Here is a 23,241-nt window from a genome sequence, read left to right on the forward strand (position 1 = left end):
GTCTCCGACTTAATTCTGCCGTAACAAAAAGGAAAGATATAAACAAAATTCTAGTATATTCGCCTAACACTTTGAGTTCTTCTTTGATAAAGAGAAAGATGCCAACAAGCTTATCTGGTTATCCCAGATCGTTATTAAAAACTCATTTAATATAATTGTTGTGAAGCACGACACAAAATACACGATAAATTAACGAATTTGTATTGCCGCACACAAATACAAATAGACTAAGAGACAGCTGTCAAGTGATGTCAAACCTAAGGGCAAAAGGTTTGACAATTCTTATCAATAGATGGGGTTCTCACCAATAATAAAACCAATCTCTGTCGGCTGACATCGGCCGCGTTCACCCGTGACGCGTCGTCAAAGTCGGCGTGAATGACGGTTTTTGTCAAACCAAGCGGCAAGGATAAAACTTATACCATTAGATTGGGGAAATTACGCTGATTCTTAGGTTGTACGAACAGACGTTTTTTTTGCCGTTTTAGGGACAAACAGACGTTTTGAAATTGGGCCAATTTGACTGTTTTCGTCAAACTTAGCGGCAAATAAACCAAAAACACCATAAAATAGCCCAGTTCCTCCTGATAATTATGGTATAAGAACAGACGTAATTATTGGCCGTTTTATAGGAAACAGAATCAGTTAAACTGCTAGATTTGTCCTGTCAGACGTATTTATTTAACAATGGCAACACCGCATCCCACCCGCCTAATTCGTATACCAGTCTAATAACAATTCGCCAGTTTCATTAATAATTGATTAAATAACTCTTTCAAATGATAAAAACAGGTAGTTTATTCTGGATTATTAAACTGGATCAATAAACTGTAAATTATTACAAAGTAAAAACAATAATTTTATTTTAAACTTATTGTTTTGACTAATCTGCATCGCTGTCAGCTGATTCCGAATCATCGTTTCCTTCTTCGTGACCTTCTTTTTCTTCTTCTTCTTCTTCCTCTTCTTCTTCTTCTTCTCCTTTGTCTTCCTCTTGCGGATCAGTATCCATAACGTCATCCAGATTTTTTGGAACCATTTCTCCATCGAACCAATGTAGATTATATGATTCGACACCAGAGTTGTTTTTTTCTTTCCTCCAACCGTTTTTGTCTGGTGGGAAAATATGAGGCTTAGGATCCGTAGCAAAATTCCATCCCGAGCAAATCGAATTTGCCCTGAGAATTTTCTGAAAAAGAACTGTATTGCAGGGAGGAAGTGAGCTTCCATCCAACCCTTTCACTTTCGACATTGGATTGCTTGAACCAGACTGGTAGACTTTTGAAAAAATGTGAAGCCTGGCGTCATCGACATCAAGTTGATCTGCATTTCCAGTATGTTTCTTGAAACCATACATTTCGCACACGTACAACCCAATTGTAGAGATTGTGTTCTCGTCAATTGTTTCTGGTGCACCAAGGGATGAGAAAGCATCTTGATATAGTAATGATTTTTCGAGAATCGCTAGTGGCCTGACTTTTCCTTTACGTGAGAATGCAGGATTTTGATCACAACCGGTGAAAGAATGAAATCCAGCGAGAGATCTTGCAAATCGAGGTCCAAGTTTTCCGTACAGGGAACTAACATCAATAAAACGGAGGGAGTTCTTGCTTGCGATTCCGACTTCCATGTATATAGAAATGTCTTTACTAATCATATGGCAGTTAGCTAGCGCGATGACCAACACGTCTGTGTCCCAAGATCGGATAACCACATCCGCAGGCCCTTTGACGGAGGCGAGATGAGTTATCATCTGAAAGCAAAAAAGAAATTTAGGTGAATAAAGAGATTGTGTGTATGCGCATTAAAATCTATACCTTTGAATCTGCTTCCTCGTGGGAATTTTCCATGTGTAATTCTTTGGATTTCATTATGCGATCTTCTAAAACTTTATAGGAGTATCAGTTCGTGTCTTCAGTGATATACACTGTTTTTTCAACAAGTATATTAATGTAAGAGTCGTCCTCGAATGCGTCCGCAAGGAACTTTACAAGCTGTATTTTGAAAGAATCATTTCTTAAGGCCTTTAAAAAATTTGCGGGTCTCTTTTGTTTTTTTCCAAAGGAACCGTAATTGGTTGAGCGATCACAGTCACTTCAAACATCACGTTCCAAATCTTTGATGGAAGGGGATAGGATGCGATCGAAAACAAGATGAATCGTCTTTGCCTTTAATTTGCAAAGTTTTACCAGGATAAACCTAGCGATATCTTCGTAAATCTGTGGTATGTTGGGACCCAAAAGGTGTAAGAAGAAAAATCCGTCCACTATGTACACATCAATAACTTCCGGTCCAACACTGTCAATTCTTTTCTCCAGATTTTTGTAGAGCACCGCTTTGTCGGTACTGTTTATCGTCCCATCAAGATGGCTGAATACTAGTGGGACGGGAGTGAGTGGGTATTGTAAGACGAGTCCGATATCAAGTTTGTGATTGAGTGAAATCATCAGCAGCTTCCCCAACATATCACGTTCCATTTTGATTTCTTTTATGATTCCCTGACAACTTCGTTTTATCTTTTTTCCGTCGTTGGCGAAAGTCGATATTTTCTGTCTTCTTATGAAGAGTTCGAATGAAAGGGGATCTTCATGGCAACGTTCGATGTAATCATTCATTGCTTTTTCGCCAATTTCCCTTACATTAAGCAAAAATTTTTGCGTTTCATTAGAGGCAGCCTTGCCAGTACTGATATTGAATAACGGTTCGTTTTCATCAGAAAAGGGATTTTTGCAAGAAGTTAAGAAGTCCGTTAGTTCTTTGAGTTGTTTCATATCTTTTCGGATACGGCTAGGGTGTGCTTCTCTGGCTATGTCTTCCTTCCTGTGCAATCCCAAATCCTTCAGCATATTTGACGCAACTTGCGTGCGGATAAAGTGAGTAACGCACCAACGCTGTATTGCGGAGCTCGAATTGGTAAAGTTAATAATCCCTATTTAAAATAAAAAACAATAACTTTTAGTAATGGCGTTTTGAGAAACAGAAAGCACACATATTACCGCGTGAACGATTTGCCGCTTCAGCATTTATGGTTTGCTCTACTACAAGATCAATTGGTGTCCGTGAAAAGGACTTGTTGGTTCTTCTAATCGAAATCATCCCCTTTTCAAATTGTTCTGTGATTCCAGGATGAGTGTCTTCCATTCGTAACATATTATCATGAAACCTGGTAAAAAAGAGAAAGAAGGATTAATAAGAAACTAGCTAATTCATTGTGCAATATACCTGACGCCCCATCTAGCGTAATTTTGATGGTTAAACGCAAAAAAAAGCTTCGAAATTTCAGGTTGAAGGTGAATATAAAGACGGTAGTCTCCCGTCCTTATCGATCGAGAAAACCGATGATATATATAATCCTATGAGCTCTATGTAGATCAAATAATATTTTGCAGTTGCACCGTGCCCACCATTTAAGGTAATTTCCTTGTAGGATTTGTATCTGCAAAAAAGATAACACATTGGAGGAACAAGAAGTTGCAATATTAAGATTAAATATACTTTTCGTGGATTTCTAGTAGCTCAATTGGAATTGACCCATGGAATACATCGTCTCCACAGGAATCTTTATCTCGGATTTTGAGAAACAGCAACAAACGTGGGAGACTCTCTAACAACGCTGGATTGTCTTCCTTTTTTAGAAATGCACGGAAGTGAAGAATTTCTAGTGAAACCGCGAGGAGTGGGTGGATGCGGGTACACCGACTATAATTTGTCCCAAGGAGGAAACCGTTGAGCGATCCCGCAGCCAGTACTCCGCTTTCTTTTAGTGCATATGGAGCCCCAGACTCGGCGATGAATTTCCCTACTGCTTTGAAAAACGAGAGAAAGATGTGGAAAGATCCGAGCTGGATGAAGAGGTTATTAAATCTTGGTTTCTCCATTGACTGGATACACAGTGCTTGTTTTGCTATTGCGAGGTCGTAAGAAACGGAGATGTATATCTGGTTACACTCCTTTAAGATTCGAAGACATCTTTCCATTGTCTCTTTAACAACATCCACTCGAGTTGGAGATGCGTCTATTTGCGGCAAATAACGCACTCTTTGAAGAGGGAGGACATCTTTTACAATCCGAGAGTTCCACCCGGTCCACATAGGAGTATTCGGCACGCAGTGGCATAGTGATAACATCCATAAGAAGTCAAGTTTAAAAGCAGTTTCCAAAGTGCTAGGTGGTGGAAGTGATCTCTTACTGTCTGTTAAAGCCAGCATGGGCTCAGACAGCATTCTGGGTTTTTTGTAATAAGGTTCAATTATTATATCTCTTGATATGAATGCCCGTCGTCGCTTCCCAGTTTGTAGTATGATATCACATTCGTCTTCTTCGAATTCATCCAATGGAAGAAAGTTGTCACCATCAGGGGGAATATCTTGTGTCACGATTCCCACGGTGTCATGTAACGTATCTTTTCCCGTAAGCGTTTCAACGAAAAGATCGAAATTATCAAAGGCAACTCCAGTGTTGAGATCCGGTCTGCAAAGCAAACTTTCAGGCAATAACTTAGATTCCTCAACAGCACCAAAAGCTAGCTCTGTTTCCAAATCTTCTACGAAATTGTAGCTCACGCAATGTCCAAAACGGTTCATTACGTCAATCACCTCGCGTTTTCCTATATTGCCAATATATTTAACAAAAAATTTAAATGTCCATGAGAATAGCAATAACATTGATTACCTGTTGTAGATTTAAGGTACATCCCGAGCATCAATTGCTTTGATGGCTTGTAGAGTCCATTAGTGACGGCAAAAATGGTGTCATCCATCAAAGTATCTATTCTAATCTTCTTTCTGTTTGAGATTTCACTTTTGTCTGTATGAGCCTTAAGACCTGAATTGGAATGTCAAGATGGTAATTCATTGAGATAAAAAAATTGCATCCATATTTCTCCTATAGCATAAAACAAAGTTTACCTGCTACCAGACTTTCAAAAAAGGTTTGAAGCAAATTTGGTGGTTTAACTTCTCCGGCAATGAGATCCCTAATGTTAACGTTTTTTGGGAGAATATTGCGGGGCGTTTCCAATATCAAATTGCGAAACATGAAGGCGAATTCTTTTACCTATAAATTAATTACATGATATTATTAAACTAAAAATCAACTTACGTTTAGAAGTGTTTTTACCTTGTAATCAGAACTGATGTTCGCATCAAAAGTTGTCAGTAAAGCCTTGTCGACGCTCAAGTCGGATTTGAAAATGATTTGTCCAACGCCTTCGACAGTGTGATTTATGACTGTTACTTTGTCACCAAAATAGCTGATCAATTTCTCTAATACCTCACACTTACGCACTCTACAAATACTATTATAATCCAAACCAAGTTCGGATAGCAGCAATCGATAGTGTTTTGTGATATCTTTCACACGATGAACCTCTTCTTCCTTCATGATTTTTTCTTCCAAAAAAGCTATAATTTTTTGCATAGCGTTTTCCCTAATGCTCTTGTTTAAAACCCACTTGGATTGATGTTCCTCTTCTCGTTTCTTTACTGCACTTTTGGCTGCAGAAGCAAACTTTTTCCGGCACGAATTATGATATTTTATTTCTTTAGAAACGAATTGCAAATTCGATTCGAGATTCCCTATCTTTCTTACTATGGCTTCATCGTCGAGGATTATGGCGTCATTCATTATACCGATCTGAAAACATAAAAAATTATTAATTATTATTATTGTTATTAATAATATAAAGGCAATTTATGAATTCTGTTACTTGAATATTTTCTGTCGAGCAACTTGTAAGACATTCATTTTTCCCATTATGTTCCTTTCGTACTTTATCACAAAAAAACAGCGATTTAAAAAAACGCCAGTTCTTGTATTGTTGACATTAGGCTGTTTCCCAGATCTTAAATTACGTGCAGGAGTGTTAGAATTGCTTTGTGTTGCACAAGCTGTTTCTGCATCTACAAAACGTAGCATAATTCTTAATGGAATAAGCTTTAAATAAATGTTTATGAAAATTAACTGGAACGCTTAAAGAATCTTGAACTGCACTTGCACTTTCACTGTTTTTATTGCACTGTTTTTCTTTGGCTAATTTTATCTGACTGCTGGAAACAGCAGTGAATTTACTATAACAGGAAGAGTGATAGCCCTGGGTGTCATCAGGAGTTTCAGGTAGGTTTAATCCACTGAATTTTGAATTTGTTCGAAACTTGTAAACAAGTAGAGCATTTTTACATTTCAAAAGTTTTTCGTCATCAAACATTTTTATCTTCTCCGTACTCGCAGTATCAACTATGTGAATCACACATATCTTTTCTTTATTTTAGGGAGTCATTTTAAAAACGAAATACACTTGTAAACACAGTGTCAATATTACATTCTTAGTATTGTTTACGCAGAGTAACACACTAATTAACGGAATAGCAGACAGCTCAAGGAACGCTGCCAAACTTTACAAATATATATAAGTAAAAAAAAATTATGGCGTGAAAAGATAATTATATCGTAAAAAGATATATGAGTTGCAGTTGTAAAAAATTGTAAAAAAATATATATTTTCGAATAAGGCGGGTGGGATGCGGTGTTGCCATTGTTAAATAAATACGTCTGACAGGACAAATCTAGCAGTTTAACTGATTCTGTTTCCTATAAAACGGCCAATAATTACGTCTGTTCTTATACCATAATTATCAGGAGGAACTGGGCTATTTTATGGTGTTTTTGGTTTATTTGCCGCTAAGTTTGACGAAAACAGTCAAATTGGCCCAATTTCAAAACGTCTGTTTGTCCCGAAAACGGCAAAAAAAAACGTCTGTTCGTACAACCTAAGAATCAGCGTAATTTCCCCAATCTAATGGTATAAGTTTTATCCTTGCCGCTTGGTTTGACAAAAACCGTCATTCACGCCGACTTTGACGACGCGTCACGGGTGAACGCGGCCGATGTCAGCCGACAGAGATTGGTTTTATTATTGGTGAGAACCCCATCTATCGATAAGAATTGTCAAACCTTTTGCCCTTAGGTTTGACATCACTTGACAGCTGTCTCTTAGTCAATTTGTATTTGTGTGCGGCAATACAAATTCGTTAATTTATCGTGTATTTTGTGTCGTGCTTCACAACAATTATATTAAATGAGTTTTTAATAACGATCTGGGATAACCAGATAAGCTTGTTGGCATCTTTCTCTTTATCAAAGAAGAACTCAAAGTGTTAGGCGAATATACTAGAATTTTCTTTATATCTTTCCTTTTTGTTACGGCAGAATTAAGTCGGAGACAACCACAATTGTCTTGTGGGCGTTGTCGGGCGTCATGAATAACTCTAAATTAGTTTATAAACATAATTGTTAAACAAACTATAAATATAACGAAATATATGCAAAAAATAGTTTTAAATCTAATGGCGCATGGAGAATGACTGAAATAATGATACTTTTCCAAATAGCTGGAACTATTGGTCCAAATTTAGTTCTATCAGTGGTCTTGTGTCTACAGGAATACTGAAGTAGAGCCGAATGCATTTGAATCAAATCATTCGGCATTAAAAAAAAAAAGAAATGTTTACTAAAATCTTCGATTACTTGACTTCTCTTTTTCGCGGCAACGGTGCAGAAAGTGTCCCGAACGTTACTGAAAAATCATTCCCCGTCGCTGGAAAACCAACCGAGTCGAACCAGAAAGGCGCATTAACCATAGATAAAAGGGGCCTTAAATGTAGTGGCTTTGACTGGGATTATCCAAAGACTGTCTGGCTAACAGTTCTATCAATCCCCATGACTGAGGAAACTAACATTCCCATGACTGAAATGGGCAGTGACGAACCAAAAAATTAACAGCTTGTCCCAGATCCGGAAGAAGTCTTAGACGACTGTGGTTCGGGAATAGAAAGATTCACTAGGATGATCAATTTTACATTGGGCGTGCTTGTCTTCTTTCTCCAGGTATAAATTTAAACACATAAAATGTTTTTACTGTTTGTGGTTTCTTATTTCTTGCATTACTTATAATACTATAGTTGTTGTCGGAAATTCCGACGGACGAAGCTCACAGCCATCGTCCGGGTGCCAACCCTTTGGCCGAAGAAGGCTAGACTCAGACGAGTCACCCTCGGTGGAGTGCCGCGCTACCGAGGGTAAGGAAGTCCATTAGCGGAAGCAAGTGACTTAAGACGGCTTACGGCTCGCAAGAGCCGTAGTATGGAGGCTGGTATGGCAACCGGTTTTACCAACATTTATTTTTTCTTTTTCCAAAAAAAAAAAAAAATCTCTACTCTTTCGCCATCTAGCGGTCGATCTTGAACTCGGTTTCCCAAGTGATTTATTCCCTTTATTATTTCCCAAGTGATTTATTCCCTTTATTATGTGCAGTCGAAGTGCTCGCGTTGCTTAGTGATTTATTCCCTTTATTATTTCCCAAGTGATTTATTCCCTTTATTATGTGCAGTCGAAGTGCTCGCGTTGCTGAATCCCTAAAACCGTGCTCCTGCAGTCCGGCTGATGTCGGTCAAATTGAATTCAACATGGGGAAACCTAATGAAAAGGGGAAGAACGGTAATTAGAAGAGTGTTAACTTGGTTGTTTTACTTTCTAAAATGGAGTCTGCTTTTTATTATGTGTTAGGTTTGCGTTTACGAGAGATAACAATAGTTGTTACGAAGATCGGGATGTTGGAAGGAACGAGAAGTAATTCTATTCTTTCCAATCTGTTCCAGATGTTTTGTCTTTGAAACCGTCATCCCTAACTGAACGTGAAGAAGAACTTTCGAGGGGTTTTCATCAGTATAAAAAGGGTAAATCATTCTTAATCAAGGTCCCCCTCTGCTTTAAAGTCTAACTAGACATGTTTTGTTTCCGTAGGAGACTATTAATTGATGGTGAAAAGTGAGAATGTTTTCTCCTTTCGTCAGCCAGAAGACCCTAATAATCTGGACAATTGTTCCATTGAAAATACACCACCAATTCAAACTGCTTTTCCTGTAGCAAAACAAAATCTAGTTCTGATGGTTGTGCACCCATAAAACCTAAAGCTGTGGAACACGAGCCATCAGTCTGTGACTTCCTCCACTTCAACGAACTGAAATTTTGGCATCCAACGCCAACAATCCACTATGTATTCCTCTGTGAGTTATTCAATTCTAATTTGAAGTAAAGAAAATCTAAAGAAACTAACAGAACCACATTTGATTTGCTCTAGATTGCTATTTTATTGCTGACATAGTACGTCACGTTAGGGACGCCAGCAAGACCAATTGATTACATCGGTGATGTACCCACTGCTCCATGCGCCTCTCCTTACGGCAAAGATTGTTTCAGCATCATGTCCTACGGTCCCTCGTCACTACAATGTCACTCAAGTTTTCGGCTGTTTTAGGATGAATGGGACTTGCCAGTCACTACTTTGTTGTGTAAAATGGTTGAATTGGACCCTGGAATGAAAAAAATACACCTATTCAATCAACAATTCTTTTTGAGATTCTCCTTTGCTGGTGCTTTTTGAAATAGATACAGTCAATCACGTCATGTTAATTGGAACAACTCCGTTTAATTTAATAAAGGCGACGCATGTGAATTCCTTTTCCGTGATTGTTTAGCTTTTAAGCGTTTTAAGAATTTGACTGTCGACAAAATGCTTTCATTGTATTTTAAGTATCATCGCAAATCTTTGGGTAGGTAGGCGCACACCTCTGGACAGAATATCTGCGTGCCCTATCATATGTATATCATCTATCGTGGAACGTAAATTTAAATGAGTCCCAAGTGCACGTTGCAATATGAGCGGGAGGAACCAAAGTTTTTAAAACCTGTGAATGAATTTTTAAAAACCGGTTTTAACGAGTCAATCACGCATCGCATCTTCCGAACATGATTTTTGTTCAAATGCGTTAAAAGTTCTTATTGCTGCTGTCTTGTGGTTTGATTCATAATTGGCACATTACTTTCATAGTAAAGTAATATGGTCCTGCCTTGAATTAAGCTGAAGTTTACGTATATTTACACATTTTCTCTTAGTACTCGTTGGAATTCGCAGGCGCACTAGGTAAAGTTTCACAGAGTACATCACAGTTTGTCATTAATACTCTTTTGGGTACCTCTAAAATTCCCGTTTGCATACGTTCAATGTCACACAAAGGGAATAAATCACTTGGGAAACCGAGTTCAAGATCGACCGCTAGATGGCGAAAGAATAGAGATTTTTTTTTTTTTTTGAAAAAGAAAAAATAAATGTTGGTAAAACCGGTTGTCATAGGCTGGAGCTCGTGACTGTGACATTGGAACTAGCTGAGTGCTTTTCCATATATATGGAGAAACCTGTTGAGGGTGAAAGGAACGACGTGAGGATTGAACTCATTGAGGCGGAGCCTGCAGAGTTCATTCCGCCAGAATATAGCTTAAGTTCCCGCAGGTTTATCGAGAAGTTTACTGATCGATAACCGGCAATCATCAGCAGCGGTGCCCTCTATTCCAGGATCGGACGACCGGACAAATTAGACAACGGTGTAGTTTTCTGTGTATATAAGGGGCCGTCGTGCCATGTTAATACACTCACTTTTCTCACCGAACTGCCCGTGTCAAGTCAAGTCATTTCCTGTAACCCGTTCTATTTCAGAAAAGGTCAGAAGTCCGCCTGCCGCCGCCTCCTCCAGCTTGCCAGCCGCCTACTTCGACGTGCCAGCCCGCGACCGAGCCGCCATCCGGAGACTCCTTTCCACCGCTTAAGAGTAATACTCTGCGGCCGTTTACCCTGTTAAGCCCGATAAGGCATAACAGGTTTGACCGTGCTCTAGCCCGACAAAGGCGAAAAGCCGTCGTTTGACTTACTAGCGCAAACCCAATAACGGCGAACGCAGTAGTCGTTGAATAAAGTGCTACGGCACCAAACAAAAGTTTACCCGAAAGAAAGGCACACAGTCTGGCAGGCTCACCCCCGTAAGACCCGACTGACCTTCTGCGCCAGCAGTAATCTGGCCTTGCGGGATAATCAATCCTGAAAGTTGTGGGCCTTACTTATTTCAACAATGAATGTGGATATAGACCCTACTGGCTTCTTAGTTGGCATCTACCTCGTTATTCTCGCAACACTGGCGATATTCGAAAAGTAATTTTCGTATTTATTTTCGATTGCGTCTTCTTAATAAAATGGGTTTTTTCCCCCTTGATTTTTAGGGTCAGGAGTATTGATATTGCTCGCTGTTTGACTTTATTCGCGATCTTAGATGTCACCGTCTTTGGGCCGTTCAAAAAGTCACTTTCTGCCTTTCACCACTCTTGGTTAAAACGTCATTCTGGCCAACGAATCAGCATCAAGGAAGTTGCAGAATTGACTCGTCCTGCTTTCCAGCAAAAAATGTCTCCATCAAACATTATAGCCGGTTTCAAATCTACTGGAATTTATCCATTCAACCGATATGCAATTGATCAATCAAGATTTGCACCTTCATTGGTAACAGACTTGGCAGGTAATATTCCTTTACAAACTATTTCAAATAGTGTCTTTCTTGTCAACAATTTTTACATTAGTTCCTTCTGCTGAACTACCCGACTCTGTTGCTACAGACAATTCATCAGTGACAAGTGATAACTCAAGCCTAGACCATATAACTCCAGAACAAATTCAACCATTTCCAATGGTAAAACAAACTGGGATGAGGAAAAAGAAAGCGTGTAATGTAGGTTCAACTAGAATTCTAACATCAACTCCAGAGAAACAAATTATAGAAGATCACCATAATTGCATTCAAGCTAAGAAAAAGGGACTTGCAATACCTACGACAAATAAACCAAGGAAAGTGAAAAGTAAGGGCAACCAAGATATATGCATAGATGATGAAAACAAAGAAAATTATTGTGTTAAAGTTACACGAAAGAAAAATTGTGAGAAGGGAGATAAATGTGATGATGACTTGTCGATTAAAAATTCTTCTGCCCTTTCTGTAGTAAACAGAACCAGATACGAACGTGCAGCCAAAAGGAACTTGTTTTCATAACCGTCTTATTGTATTTATTCAGCTACAGTTGTTTTTTCATCTAAGTATGATCTCGAGAGAACTAATCAAGATTAGTCAACCAAGTAATACACTATGTTCACCTGAAATCCTTCTTTCGTGCCTTTTCTTTTTAAGTAGACATTCACCAAGAAATGAAAAGATTATTATACATAAATTTAAGACAAATAGTAACACAGTATTATTATTTATGAATGATAAATATTTGGAAAATTTTGCCACACTGAATGTCTGCTCTGCTTTCCACGAACAAAACGTCAACTTAGCTCCGCCCACAACTCCTCCCATTCAACACAGAAAACGCTGCCAATCAACCCCACAAGTGTCTGGTCCAATTAACCCCAAAATTTCTTTGACAAAAAAATACAAATTTCTATAAGAATAGGACACTCAGTATAATTACAATTAGTATAGAAAAATGTAGAATAACATTTTCTACAAGTGCTACTATTTTTAATTTTTTCTCTTAATTACACAGAAAAACTATCTTAAAAATAATTAAAAAAAAATTTAACAATTTTAGATACCTGTTTTTAAAATTTAGTTCTAACTTAACAATAAAAGCGTTTCAACTTACGAAAATTCATCCCCTCAAGTTATTTGGAATTTGAAACAAGGCTGTACAAATACAAAATTTTTTTTTAACAACTGGTTTTTGCAAAGCATGCAAAATCCATTCAACCCCAAAATCAAAGCAGCCCCGGTCTCCCCTACTTATAATACTATAGTTGTGGGCCTTACTTATTTCAACAATGAATGTGGATATAGACCCTACTGGCTTCCTAGTTGGCATCTACCTAGTTATGCTTGCAGCACTGGCGATATTCGAAAAGTAATTTTCGTATTTATTTTCGATTGCGTATTTGTGTGTTGCAATACAAATTCATTTATTTGACACTTGGTCGCAAAAAACCCGAGAGCCTACCGACCGTAGCTCTTACTCTTACGACTCTTCAGCGGCAACTGGCGCGAAAAATGAGTGAGGGCGCAATTTATAGGGATACAATGGGGGGCGTGGCTTAATCGGAATAATTTCGGCGCTGAGTGCATGCCCGCGCATTCTAGCGGTCGAAATAACAATTACATACAGTTTATAAATGACATATTATAACATAATGAAGCAATGCCAGACTGAGAGGCAATTCACATTTACCCTTGCTCAATTCCTCAGCTTAACTCTCTGTTACATATGTAATACCATAGCCCACTGGATGTAATAGTTCAAGCCTGAAGTCTAGAACTGTAAAAGTGACTCACCCCTCCGGCGATGGGAGGAGCTTATTCTCGAATGGACACTAGCACCACCACCAAAGATTCTTGGAACTTCATTGAACAATCGTTAACAAAACAAAAAACAAACAAAACAGTTAGTTGTCGTTTTAGCGTTTTGATGTTAAAGTTTTTTTTTTTTTTTGAAAGTGTTGAAATTGAAGACAAAAGTTACGGGTTTGGAATATTTTTCATTGCAAGTCTTCTCCTGTTTAATTGAATAACAAGGATATAAGTAAACAAAAATTATTAAGCATCAATTTTATCTTGTGTTAATTATTTATTATTATTATTTGTATTAATTGCTAAACGTCAAATTACGAAAAGGCCCTGTATTATCAAGAATAAAAAATTTTCAATCCAAAAAGACTAATTATGATTCTTATTAGTAGTAGAGTTATCTTATTAGTTATATCATATATTTCAGGTATAGCATAGCTGAGTGGTTAACGCGAATAACAAGTGCATTAAATGAGAATTGGTATTAGGTTCAGACCCTATCTGATTCTTTCCTTTTTTTTCAGTGTTAGCACCATTTTATACAATATTTACATTAAATAAACGAAAATTTCAAAAAATAATTACATTGCATTTGTATTCATACAACAAAGAAAAAATTTGAAAATAAACGTAAAACACAATTGTTATATATTTAGCGAAGTATTTGTAAAAACGGCATGTTTATATTTTGAAAAATGTTGTTCTTCGACACCAGTAGAACGCGCTAAAATCCTTTCCAAGTTGGAAAAAAGGAGGTAGGGAGTGCGTCAAAACGATTGAACGGGCAAGATAGGGAAGCTCCAGGCTTTAACTATTACATCCAGTGGGCTATGTTACTAGTGGCTGGCTGGCATGGTAGTAGGGCTCGGCCCCGGTTCTCAAAAACCCGGGTTACCCACGGATCGTCGCCAAGAATAGTTGCCGATGGGTGATCCGGGTAGCCTATTTGCCAAAATGGGTAGGCTGGGCGGATTTGATGGGCAAACCGGGTATACCCACCGCCATCTTGGAAAATGGTGGCTTGCAAAGCGCAAAGTTAAATTAAAAGGGACATTAGAAAAAAAAAAGTTTTTGTGACGGAAATTCAAAGCGCGTGACTGGGTTTCAGGGAAATACCAGGGTAATCAGGTAGGAAATCGGGGCTAACCGGGTTTTGAAACCGGGTAATGGAAACGGTTTTCGAAATTGTGTTACCCACATGAAAACCAGGTAGGTAGTGGCACAAAGTCTCAAGAACCGTTACCCACCGGATCCAATTTTTTTGCCGAGAAGACCTACCCATTGGACACATTCTTATGTTTTGTTCACATTCTAATCGGGGACACCGCTAACCATCACTGATATAAATGAATCGGGGAAGTTCAGTGCGGGGATTTTTGTTTTCAGTGCGAATGGTCAGTGTTCTGTCAAATAAAACCTTCGAATAAAATTTCGAATAGAATAAAGCAAAAATTCGAATATTTATTCGTTATTCGTCGAATAATAATTTCCTTATTCGTATTCGTTATAGACCAAGATCGGATGCTGAGTTGCCAAGGCTGAATTCCGACCTGGGGTATTTTTCCTCTCGGGCCCTATAGGAGGGAAATGAAAAATAATATATTTAATTAAGTTGTAGTTAGTTTTATTGCAAAATCTTTTGGAATCGTGTACTATACCTCTGTGCTGATATAATACAAAAAATTTTATCTCCAAAAAAGCTGTTATTTTTCCAGGAAACTTTTTGAAAGGTACTTGTTTACCTTTCCACAACACATCCCCCCCCTCCCCGTATTACAACTGTAGAACAAGAAGCAGACGTTTTTCTAAGTAAATTTCTTTTTCCTTATGAATAAATCCTTTAGCATAATCAGATAACTTAAAAAGACTAATTGTGTCAAATAACTCATTACTGACATCACAAAATACACTACTCATGACATAAAAAACGAAAACAGTTTGACACTACAGTCACTAGTCACAGTCAATCACTTTACGTCTGCTACGGTACATTGTAAACAAGTACCTTTCAAAAAGTTTCCTGGAAAAATAACAGCTTTTTTGGAGATAAAATTTTGTGTATTATATCAGCACAGAGGTATAGTACACGATTCCAAAAGATTTTGTAATAAAACTAACTACAACTTAATTAAATATATTATTTTTCATTTCCCTCCTATAGGGCCCGAGAGGAAAAATACCCCAGGTCGGAATTCAGCCTTGGCAACTCAGCATCCGATCTTGGTCTATTCTTATTCGATGTAACTCCAAACTGTATAATTTCGAATACAATTTCGAATATGGAACGCCGTTTCTGCCACTTTTTTTTTATAACGTTGCCCAATTTTTTTTATAATGAAACATTTTTTTAAATAATGAAACACTTTTTTTTATAACGTTGCCAAAAATTTTTTATAATGGAACAATTTTTTTTTTTATAATGAAACACTTTTTTTTATAACGTTGCCAAAGTTTTTTTATAATGAGACACTTTTTTTTTATAATGAAAAATTTTTTGTTTAACGTTTTATGGGGGTACCACTGAAGAGTCCCTCTGGTGGCCAGATTTTGTCTTCAGCTGATGATTTGTCATTGGAAAGTGACAACAGCTTTCTTGAACTGTCCATTGGGTATCAAGAAATCCATTCGGACATGGTTGTCATGCAAGAGCAACTACGTGTTGTTCGTCAAGAACGGGACGAGTATTTGCAACAAAGAAACAATCTCATTGATCAGCAAAATCAATCAATGCAGGATTGTGTAATTGAAAAAGCTAAACCTGCAACGTCTGCTGAACAACAAGCTAGGCCATCAAAAAGTGGTTATAGAAGAAATCATGTTGACGTGCCCAGCAGCAGTGAAGAAAGTTAGTCAGAAGAACTACAACCAAAAAAAGCAAAATTTAACCTACCTTTGAAATTTGTACCATCCAAATTTTCTACGCCTTTCCATTCTCCAAAGGCAGAACTACAATTTAGAATGAAGAAAAACAAAGGTAATTATCAGTTTTGTTGTTTAATATTGTTTGGTTATCCTTATAACTAAAACTAAACAATGTGTCAACTTCCAATTTTTAGCATTTTTGTCTAATGGAAAATTGTATACCATCACACTTTGTGGTGTCCCTGATCTGTTGAAGACACCGGAGCCTCAAGAACTTGGAGCTTTGGCACTTATAGGACTGGGTCAGAAGAAGGATATCAGCATTCCTGATGGTAACGGTGAATGTATATACAAATTTTTAGCAAGGTAGCTATTTTTGGTTTTTATCAATACTTCAATAGGAAATAATTTTTTTTCTCGTATCCTTTAGACTGTTCAAGCCTCTTTTAACGTATTTTAGTATCGAAAATGCGTATTTATCAGTATGCAGTCCTAAACCAGGCAGTGGTGGCGGCCTTAAGCAAAAACTGTTTATTTTTGATCCCCTTTCTGGACCAAATTCTGAAGAATTCAAGGTAGATATATTTTACAAATATGGATTTTATCATGTACCGGCAAAATTCCCTAATTTGGAAATATTTGTAGGCGATTGAAAAGAAAATATTTTTGGTACCATTTAACGCCAACTTCGATTACGTTCCCCCAAAGCCGCCGACCGTTAAATGTAATGTTTGCGAAGAATTGGTTGACCCAATGGTTATGGCCTTGCATAAAGCAAGTTGCGATACGGGTGCAAATGGCAGTGATTTTTACTTCTACGAAGAAGAGGAGTAGTTTGTTCTAATATCCCAAAGGGCACAATTATGGATGTAAATCAGAAACTCCTTTCCAAGGGTTTTCCAATGCACCCGTAAATATTGTTTTGTTTCCGTTCGCCAAATCGAAAGAAAATTCAGACCATCACAAGTCCATGTGGGAGTTTTTAATCTTACAAATCCAGATGTGTGATGTAACGTGATATAACGTGATATAACGTGATATAACGTGTGTGTTTGTTCATTCATGTTTAATTTATTTAAAAAAGAAAATTTCAAAGCCTTACCTGACAGTGTGTACCAATAAGCTGATCCAGCCGGGCTGCTTCGTCGTTGGAAAGAAGACGGGAAGGATAATTCCTTTGAGATCTGAATCGCATTGCCATCCTGAAATGAACTTGTTGAATTTCGTGCTTTCTTCTTCAATTTATGTAGTAATTACATGAACTATTAATATGTTGCTAGCTTCCAAGTCGGCCACAAATGGCTGTTTACGCCCTTGTTGTAATATCTGGCTCAATTTTATATTGAAATGCAATCGAGTCATTATCAAGAAAGATAAGCGTTGACATATACGTGATACGTCATCTTCCAGCTACTTGTGTCATTTTGTTTACATGAACCTTTGGCAAGCAACAAAATAAACGGAATGTGATATCAACAATACATGCCCTGTATTATCTTTACGACATTTTCTTCGTTGATCTCACACAACAACAATTTCAAATCCACTGCTCTTACGAGATTTATCAGTTAGGGGAATTTTGAATTAAAAGCTTTGCGTCTTCATGAAAAAAAAAGATGACGAAACTAGCGCTTTTCACACAAGTGAGAAACTGAGTCAAGTAGGATAAAAACCATTGAGATTCGTTTCGCTTCGATTGATATTGTGCGGGCAACAAAACACAACAAGAATTCTCGTACTATTACGTATAACATGTCTTTCGCCCACTTCTTTTTCTGCACGTTAGACGCCTGAGGATCTGCGTGCATTCTTTTCACTAGAGTTTTCAGGTTCTTGGCTTAAACCTTACGAGGGACAGGGTATTCCCCGCCTGTAATGTTTCTTATACACGCTGCGCATCCTAACAGACTTGTTGCAAGTTCCAGCCAAAAGCAATACGAACGCAGCTGCAATTTCAGCTCCCTATTCTGGAAAAAAGGCGATCATCATGTTATGGCTGGCTACAGCTAGAATTAAACAGCCTTTCAGTTGCATCGAGTTCGACCCCATCGATGCTCCAGCGCAGGCGGTTCTTGTGCAATTCCATCTTCGTGAATACTTTAGTTGAAAACATTTCGCTGAAGCAAAAACAAAGTTACGACATGTTTCTAGTTATTTTTGGCTTAGTAGTGACAGTCGCTTTCTTCTTTTACTTAAAATGGGAAACGTCGTTGTACGTGAGGACCATCGATCTTATCTCCGGTCCCCCAAAAGTGCCATTGTTTGGTAACGCGTTATCTATTACCCTCGACACATACGGTAAGAACAGAATTGATCCGTTCTCTGTATCAGCTGTTTACAAATTCTAATGGTATAATGTGATTTTTAAAAGTACTCTAACAGCTATTGTTTTCAACACCTTCGTAGTACGACGTGAAAATCGTAGAAAACTTTTTTTAAAAAGTGGATTAGAGACAAGCGCCTTTTTTTTCTTTTTTCTATCCGCGTCTGTCACAAACAATCCGGCTATTCCGTTTGCTCCAACCAGTTCAAAGCGGCCGCGTCCTCATTTTGTAACCTCTCATCTTCTAACTTGTATCAGGGCCTTTAGCTTCGATGTCAAATTCCAGTTAGGGTAGACTAGCCGGTTTATCAGTTTCCTGTAGGCACATAAAGTCTAGCGTCGCGTCAATCACACCCACACGAAACAGTCGCTACACAACTTGATCAAATGGACGGGGCAAAAACTAAATATTTAGGGCTCGTACGCAAAGCATCTAGAAAGTAAAACAGACTTGCTGTTGCATCAGGCGTGACCTCCTTGTTTGATAAGCGGTTACCAGTGACGCAATGAATGATGGATCGGTTTGATAACAGGCTCTGTTATGTAGTGTTAGCTCTTTCAGCTAGTATATTTTGCCACGAACGTATATCTCAAATTGCGCAGTTTTCACACAATCGCAATTAGCAAATTACTGGATAATTAGCCGGTTGTTGCGCATGGGGATTGTGGTTTTTTTTTTGCGCGAAGCAGTTGGAACAAACTTGTCTGATAACATGACCTCTATCGTCTATCCAACTGTTTTGAAACTTTAGTTTTGACATTCCCTTAAAGCCAACAAGAGACATTCCAGCTGCTTTGTGCAACAAACGAAAGCCACATCGCAATCTACTCGTCAGTAACAACAATTTAAAAAAACGATCGTGAATTCAAGCTTATATTTTTGCAACACAATCCCAAAAAACGCAGATTTTATCGAGTCTAATTTTTTCCACTTAAACATACAGTAATAATCATTCACTTTGAACGCTTGTGCGTTTTACCATAAGCGCCCGTGTTAAAAGCGCACGACTCCGACCCGCTTATTCTGGTCAAACGTATAAGCTATTTCTTATACATTTATATCGCTTAATAGCTAAAAATATTTTCTATTTATTGGTGAGATTGAAAAAATTTTCTAATTGCTGGTTTTTCCGTCAAAGAAAAACCCAGCTATCTTTGAACATGGTGTTTCTTACATGTTAGCTTATGGAGAAAGGGTGTTTTTATTTATTTAATTGTACACAAACGGCTTGAACCATTTGCATGCCGTTTGTTGGCATTGATGCGGATTTCATTCCTCTTTAGATACTAGAAATCCCCTGGTACTAACTTATGAAATGAATTCCCTGAATTAATTTTTTGTCGACACATGTGTAATTTTAAGCGAATCGGCGCGGTGTCCCCCCTCTGGCATACTCCCAGTACCACCCTCTACTTTGTACTTACAAGCGCGCGCTGAACAAAGGTTCAGCGGGTGGTACTGGGAGTATGCCAGAGGGGGGACACCGCGCCGATTCGCTTAAAATTCATGCACTTGTTATTCGTGTTAACCACTCAGCTATGCTATACCTGAAATATATGATATAACTAATAAGATAACTCTACTACTAATAAGAATCATAATTAGTCTTTTTGGATTGAAAATTTTTTATTCTTGATAATACAGGGCCTTTTCGTAATTTGACGTTTAGCAATTAATACAAATAATAATAATAAATAATTAACACAAGATAAAATTGATGCTTAATAATTTTTGTTTACTTATATCCTTGTTATTCAATTAAACAGGAGAAGACTTGCAATGAAAAATATTCCAAACCCGTAACTTTTGTCTTCAATTTCAACACTTTCAAAAAAAAAAAAGAACTCTAACATCAAAACGCTAAAACGACAACTAACTGTTTTGTTTGTTTTTTGTTTTGTTAACGATTGTTCAATGAAGTTCCAAGAATCTTTGTTGGTGGTGCTAGTGTCCATTCGAGAATAAGCTCCTCCCATCGCCGGAGTGGTGAGTCACTTTTACAGTTCTAGCACGATGTACCAGGAGAGGTGGGCAGACGCGAGAGGAAAGAACTGTGCCAAGTTTCAGTTCTTATTCTCACTTCTGCCGCTAGGTTCTCTAGTGTGAGTGGCCCTCAAATCTAGCTCCAAGTTTAACCATTGTGGATAAAGCATCGTGGTTTAAGGGTGTTTTAGTTCAGTAACAATAAAATTAACACAATGCTAGTTTCTAATAACGTAAAATCAATTACAATTTATTGATTTTTTCAGAATAATTGTTAATTCTTGTTTGTTTTTATCACTTTTGAAATGTAACAACAAAAAAAATGCAATAAAAATTTCAATTTTGATCACAATTTGGACAGTTTTCTTTACTTGTGTCGCAATCTCGACTTTTTGGCCACATCCATCTCATTTTTTCCCCACTTAGCTTGAAAGCGAAAACGAAGGACAATGTATTCATAGACTAGAAATGGAATCGTCACACGTTGATGTATTTCGCAGCAAACAGAGTAGAAGCTGAATTTTGACACCTTTTCAATAACCGACTCAAAACAATCCCTGATATAGCTGTCATTTCCATCGAAATGTTTAATCAGCAAATTCTCCACACAAGAAATTAAAAAAAAAAATTCTGGGTAACTTTTTTTAGCCCACCCTTATCTCTGAGAATTACGAGGTTTTCTGGATATTCAGAATCATTTGGGATATCTTCTTTTGTGATTAACGTCTCCATACATTTTTTGCAATTTTCAATCCTTTTTTGTCGCGCATGTATCAAATACCCAGAAAGATCATATACTACATGATCAATCTAGGTGTTGTACGCTCCAATTTTGTGTACCTCACCATTGATTATTGACAGTCCTTTTGCCTTTGATTTTTTTCCCCAGAAAATGAATTGCCTTTCTTCTTTGGGTGGTTTAAATACCTTAGCATCATTTTCTTTGGCTGATTTGTATCCCGTAGAACATCCAACCACAAAGCATTTAACCATTTCGCAACAAAATTTATCAAAAACACATTAATACCCTAAGTTAAAGAATGAAATGATCAAATGAAACAATGAAATGGAATCTACTATTGACAAGATGGCAGAAGCTTTACTTCTGATAATTCGCGCCAAATCTGAGGGCCACTCACACTAGAGAACCTAGCGGCAGAAGTGAGAACAAGTACCGAAAGTTGGCACAGTTTTAAGCGGGGAAGCCCTACTGCGTTTGCCCACCTCTCCTGGTACATCGTGGTTCTAGACTTCAGGCTTGAACTATTACATCCAGTGGGCTATGGTATTACATATGTAACAGAGAGTTAAGCTGAGGAATTGAGCAAGGGTAAATGTGAATTGCCTCTCAGTCTGGCATTGCTTCATTATGTTATAATATGTCATTTATAAACTGTATGTAATTGTTATTTCGACCGCTTGAATGCGCGGGCATGCACTCAGCGCCGAAAATATTCCGATTAAGCCACGCCCCCCATTGTATCCCTATAAATTGCGCCCTCACTCATTTTTCGCGCCAGTTGCCGCTGAAGAGTCGTAAGAGTAAGAGCTACGGTCGGTAGGCTCTCGGGATTTTTGCGACCAAGTGTCAAATAAATGAATTTGTATTGCCGCACACAAATACGCAATCGAAAATAAATACAAAAATTACTTTTCGAATATCGCCAGTGCTGCGAGCATAACGAGGTAGATGCCAACTAAGAAGCCAGTAGGGTCTATATCCACATTCATTGTTGAAATAAGTAAGGCCCACAACTATAGTATTATAAGTAGGGGAGACCGGGGCTTCTTTGAATTTGGGGTTGAATGGATTTTGAATGTTTTGAAAAAACCAGTTGTTAAAAAAAATTTTTTATTTGTACAGCCTTGTTTCAAATTCCAAATAACTTGAGGGGATGAATTTTCGTAAGTTAAAACGCTTTTATTGTTAAGTTAGAACTAAATTTAAAAACAGGTATCTAAAATTGTTAAATTTTTTTAAATTATTTTTAAGATAGTTTTTCTGTATAATTAAGAGAAAAAATTAAAAATAGTAACACTTGTAGAAAATGTTATTCTACATTTTTCTATACTAATTTTAATTATACTGAGTGTCCTATTCTTATAGAAATTTGTAATTTTTTGTCAAAGAAATTTTGGGGTTAATTGGACCAGACACTTGTGGGGTTGATTGGCAGCGTTTTCTGTGTTGAATGGGAGGAGTTGTGGGCGGAGCTAAGTTGACGTTTTGTTTGTGGAAAGCAGAGCAGACATTCAGTGTGGCAAAATTTTCCAAATATTTATCATTCATAAATAATAATACTGTGTTACTATTTGTCTTAAATTTATGTATAATAATCTTTTCATTTCTTGGTGAATGTCTACTTAAAAAGAAAAGGCATGAAAGAAGGATTTCAGGTGAACATAGTGTATTACTTGTTTACTAATCTTGATTAGTTCTCTCGAGATCATACTTAGATGAAAAAACAACTGTAGCTGAATAAATACAATAAGACGGTTATGAAAACAAATTCCTTTTGGCTGCACGTTCGTATCTGGTTCTGTTTACTACAGAAAGGGCAGAAGAATTTTTTATCGACAAGTCATCATCACATTTATCTCCCTTCTCATAATTTTTCTTTCGTGTAACTTTAACACAATCATTTTCTTTGTTTTCATCATCTATGCATATATCTTGGTTGCCCTTACTTTTCACTTTCCTTGGTTTATTTGTCGTAGGTATTGCAAGTCCCTTTTTCTTAGCTTGAATGCGATTATGGTGATCTTCTATAATTTGTTTCTCTGGAGTTGATGTTAGAATTCTAGTTGAACCTACATTACACGCTTTCTTTTTCCTCATCCCAGTTTGTTTTACCATT

The 23,241-nt window shown here is 37.5% G+C and overlaps 2 protein-coding genes and 1 long non-coding RNA gene across 3 annotated transcripts; all 3 read left to right on the forward strand.

Moving 5' to 3' along the window:
• Nucleotides 1-8,206: 8,206 nt before the first annotated feature.
• LOC123470306 lies at nt 8,207-9,375 on the forward strand. The gene is made up of 4 exons (XR_006643942.1): nt 8,207-8,493; nt 8,563-8,732; nt 8,800-9,062; nt 9,137-9,375. It is a non-coding gene; the product is annotated as an uncharacterized LOC123470306 (long non-coding RNA).
• Nucleotides 9,376-11,079: 1,704 nt separating this feature from the next.
• Nucleotides 11,080-12,028, forward strand: LOC123470434. The gene is made up of 3 exons (XM_045170695.1): nt 11,080-11,083; nt 11,157-11,399; nt 11,461-12,028. Exons 1-3 carry the CDS (start codon nt 11,080-11,082, stop codon nt 11,925-11,927), a joined length of 714 nt encoding a protein of 237 aa, XP_045026630.1. The 3' UTR covers nt 11,928-12,028.
• A 4,017-nt stretch (nt 12,029-16,045) lies between these two features.
• LOC123470304 lies at nt 16,046-17,552 on the forward strand. The gene is made up of 4 exons (XM_045170458.1): nt 16,046-16,188; nt 16,271-16,442; nt 16,507-16,651; nt 16,722-17,552. The coding sequence occupies exons 1-4, from the start codon at nt 16,173-16,175 to the stop codon at nt 16,908-16,910; spliced, it is 522 nt and encodes a 173-aa protein (XP_045026393.1). The 5' UTR covers nt 16,046-16,172; the 3' UTR covers nt 16,911-17,552.
• Nucleotides 17,553-23,241: the final 5,689 nt, after the last annotated feature.

This window comes from Daphnia magna, linkage group LG3 (genome assembly GCF_020631705.1).
Source record: "Daphnia magna isolate NIES linkage group LG3, ASM2063170v1.1, whole genome shotgun sequence".
In the NCBI taxonomy this organism is placed as follows: domain Eukaryota; kingdom Metazoa; phylum Arthropoda; class Branchiopoda; order Diplostraca; family Daphniidae; genus Daphnia; species Daphnia magna.

What these genes read in the sequence shown, in the direction of transcription:
- LOC123470434 (XM_045170695.1), top strand. An exon ending in ATTGGTAACAGACTTGGCAG is followed by an intron (nt 11,400 to 11,460) that starts GTAATATTCCTT and finishes TTTTTACATTAG; the next exon opens with TTCCTTCTGCTGAACTACCC.
- LOC123470304 (XM_045170458.1), top strand. An exon ending in ATATACAAATTTTTAGCAAG is followed by an intron (nt 16,443 to 16,506) that starts GTAGCTATTTTT and finishes CGTATCCTTTAG; the next exon opens with ACTGTTCAAGCCTCTTTTAA. An exon ending in CAAATTCTGAAGAATTCAAG is followed by an intron (nt 16,652 to 16,721) that starts GTAGATATATTT and finishes AAATATTTGTAG; the next exon opens with GCGATTGAAAAGAAAATATT.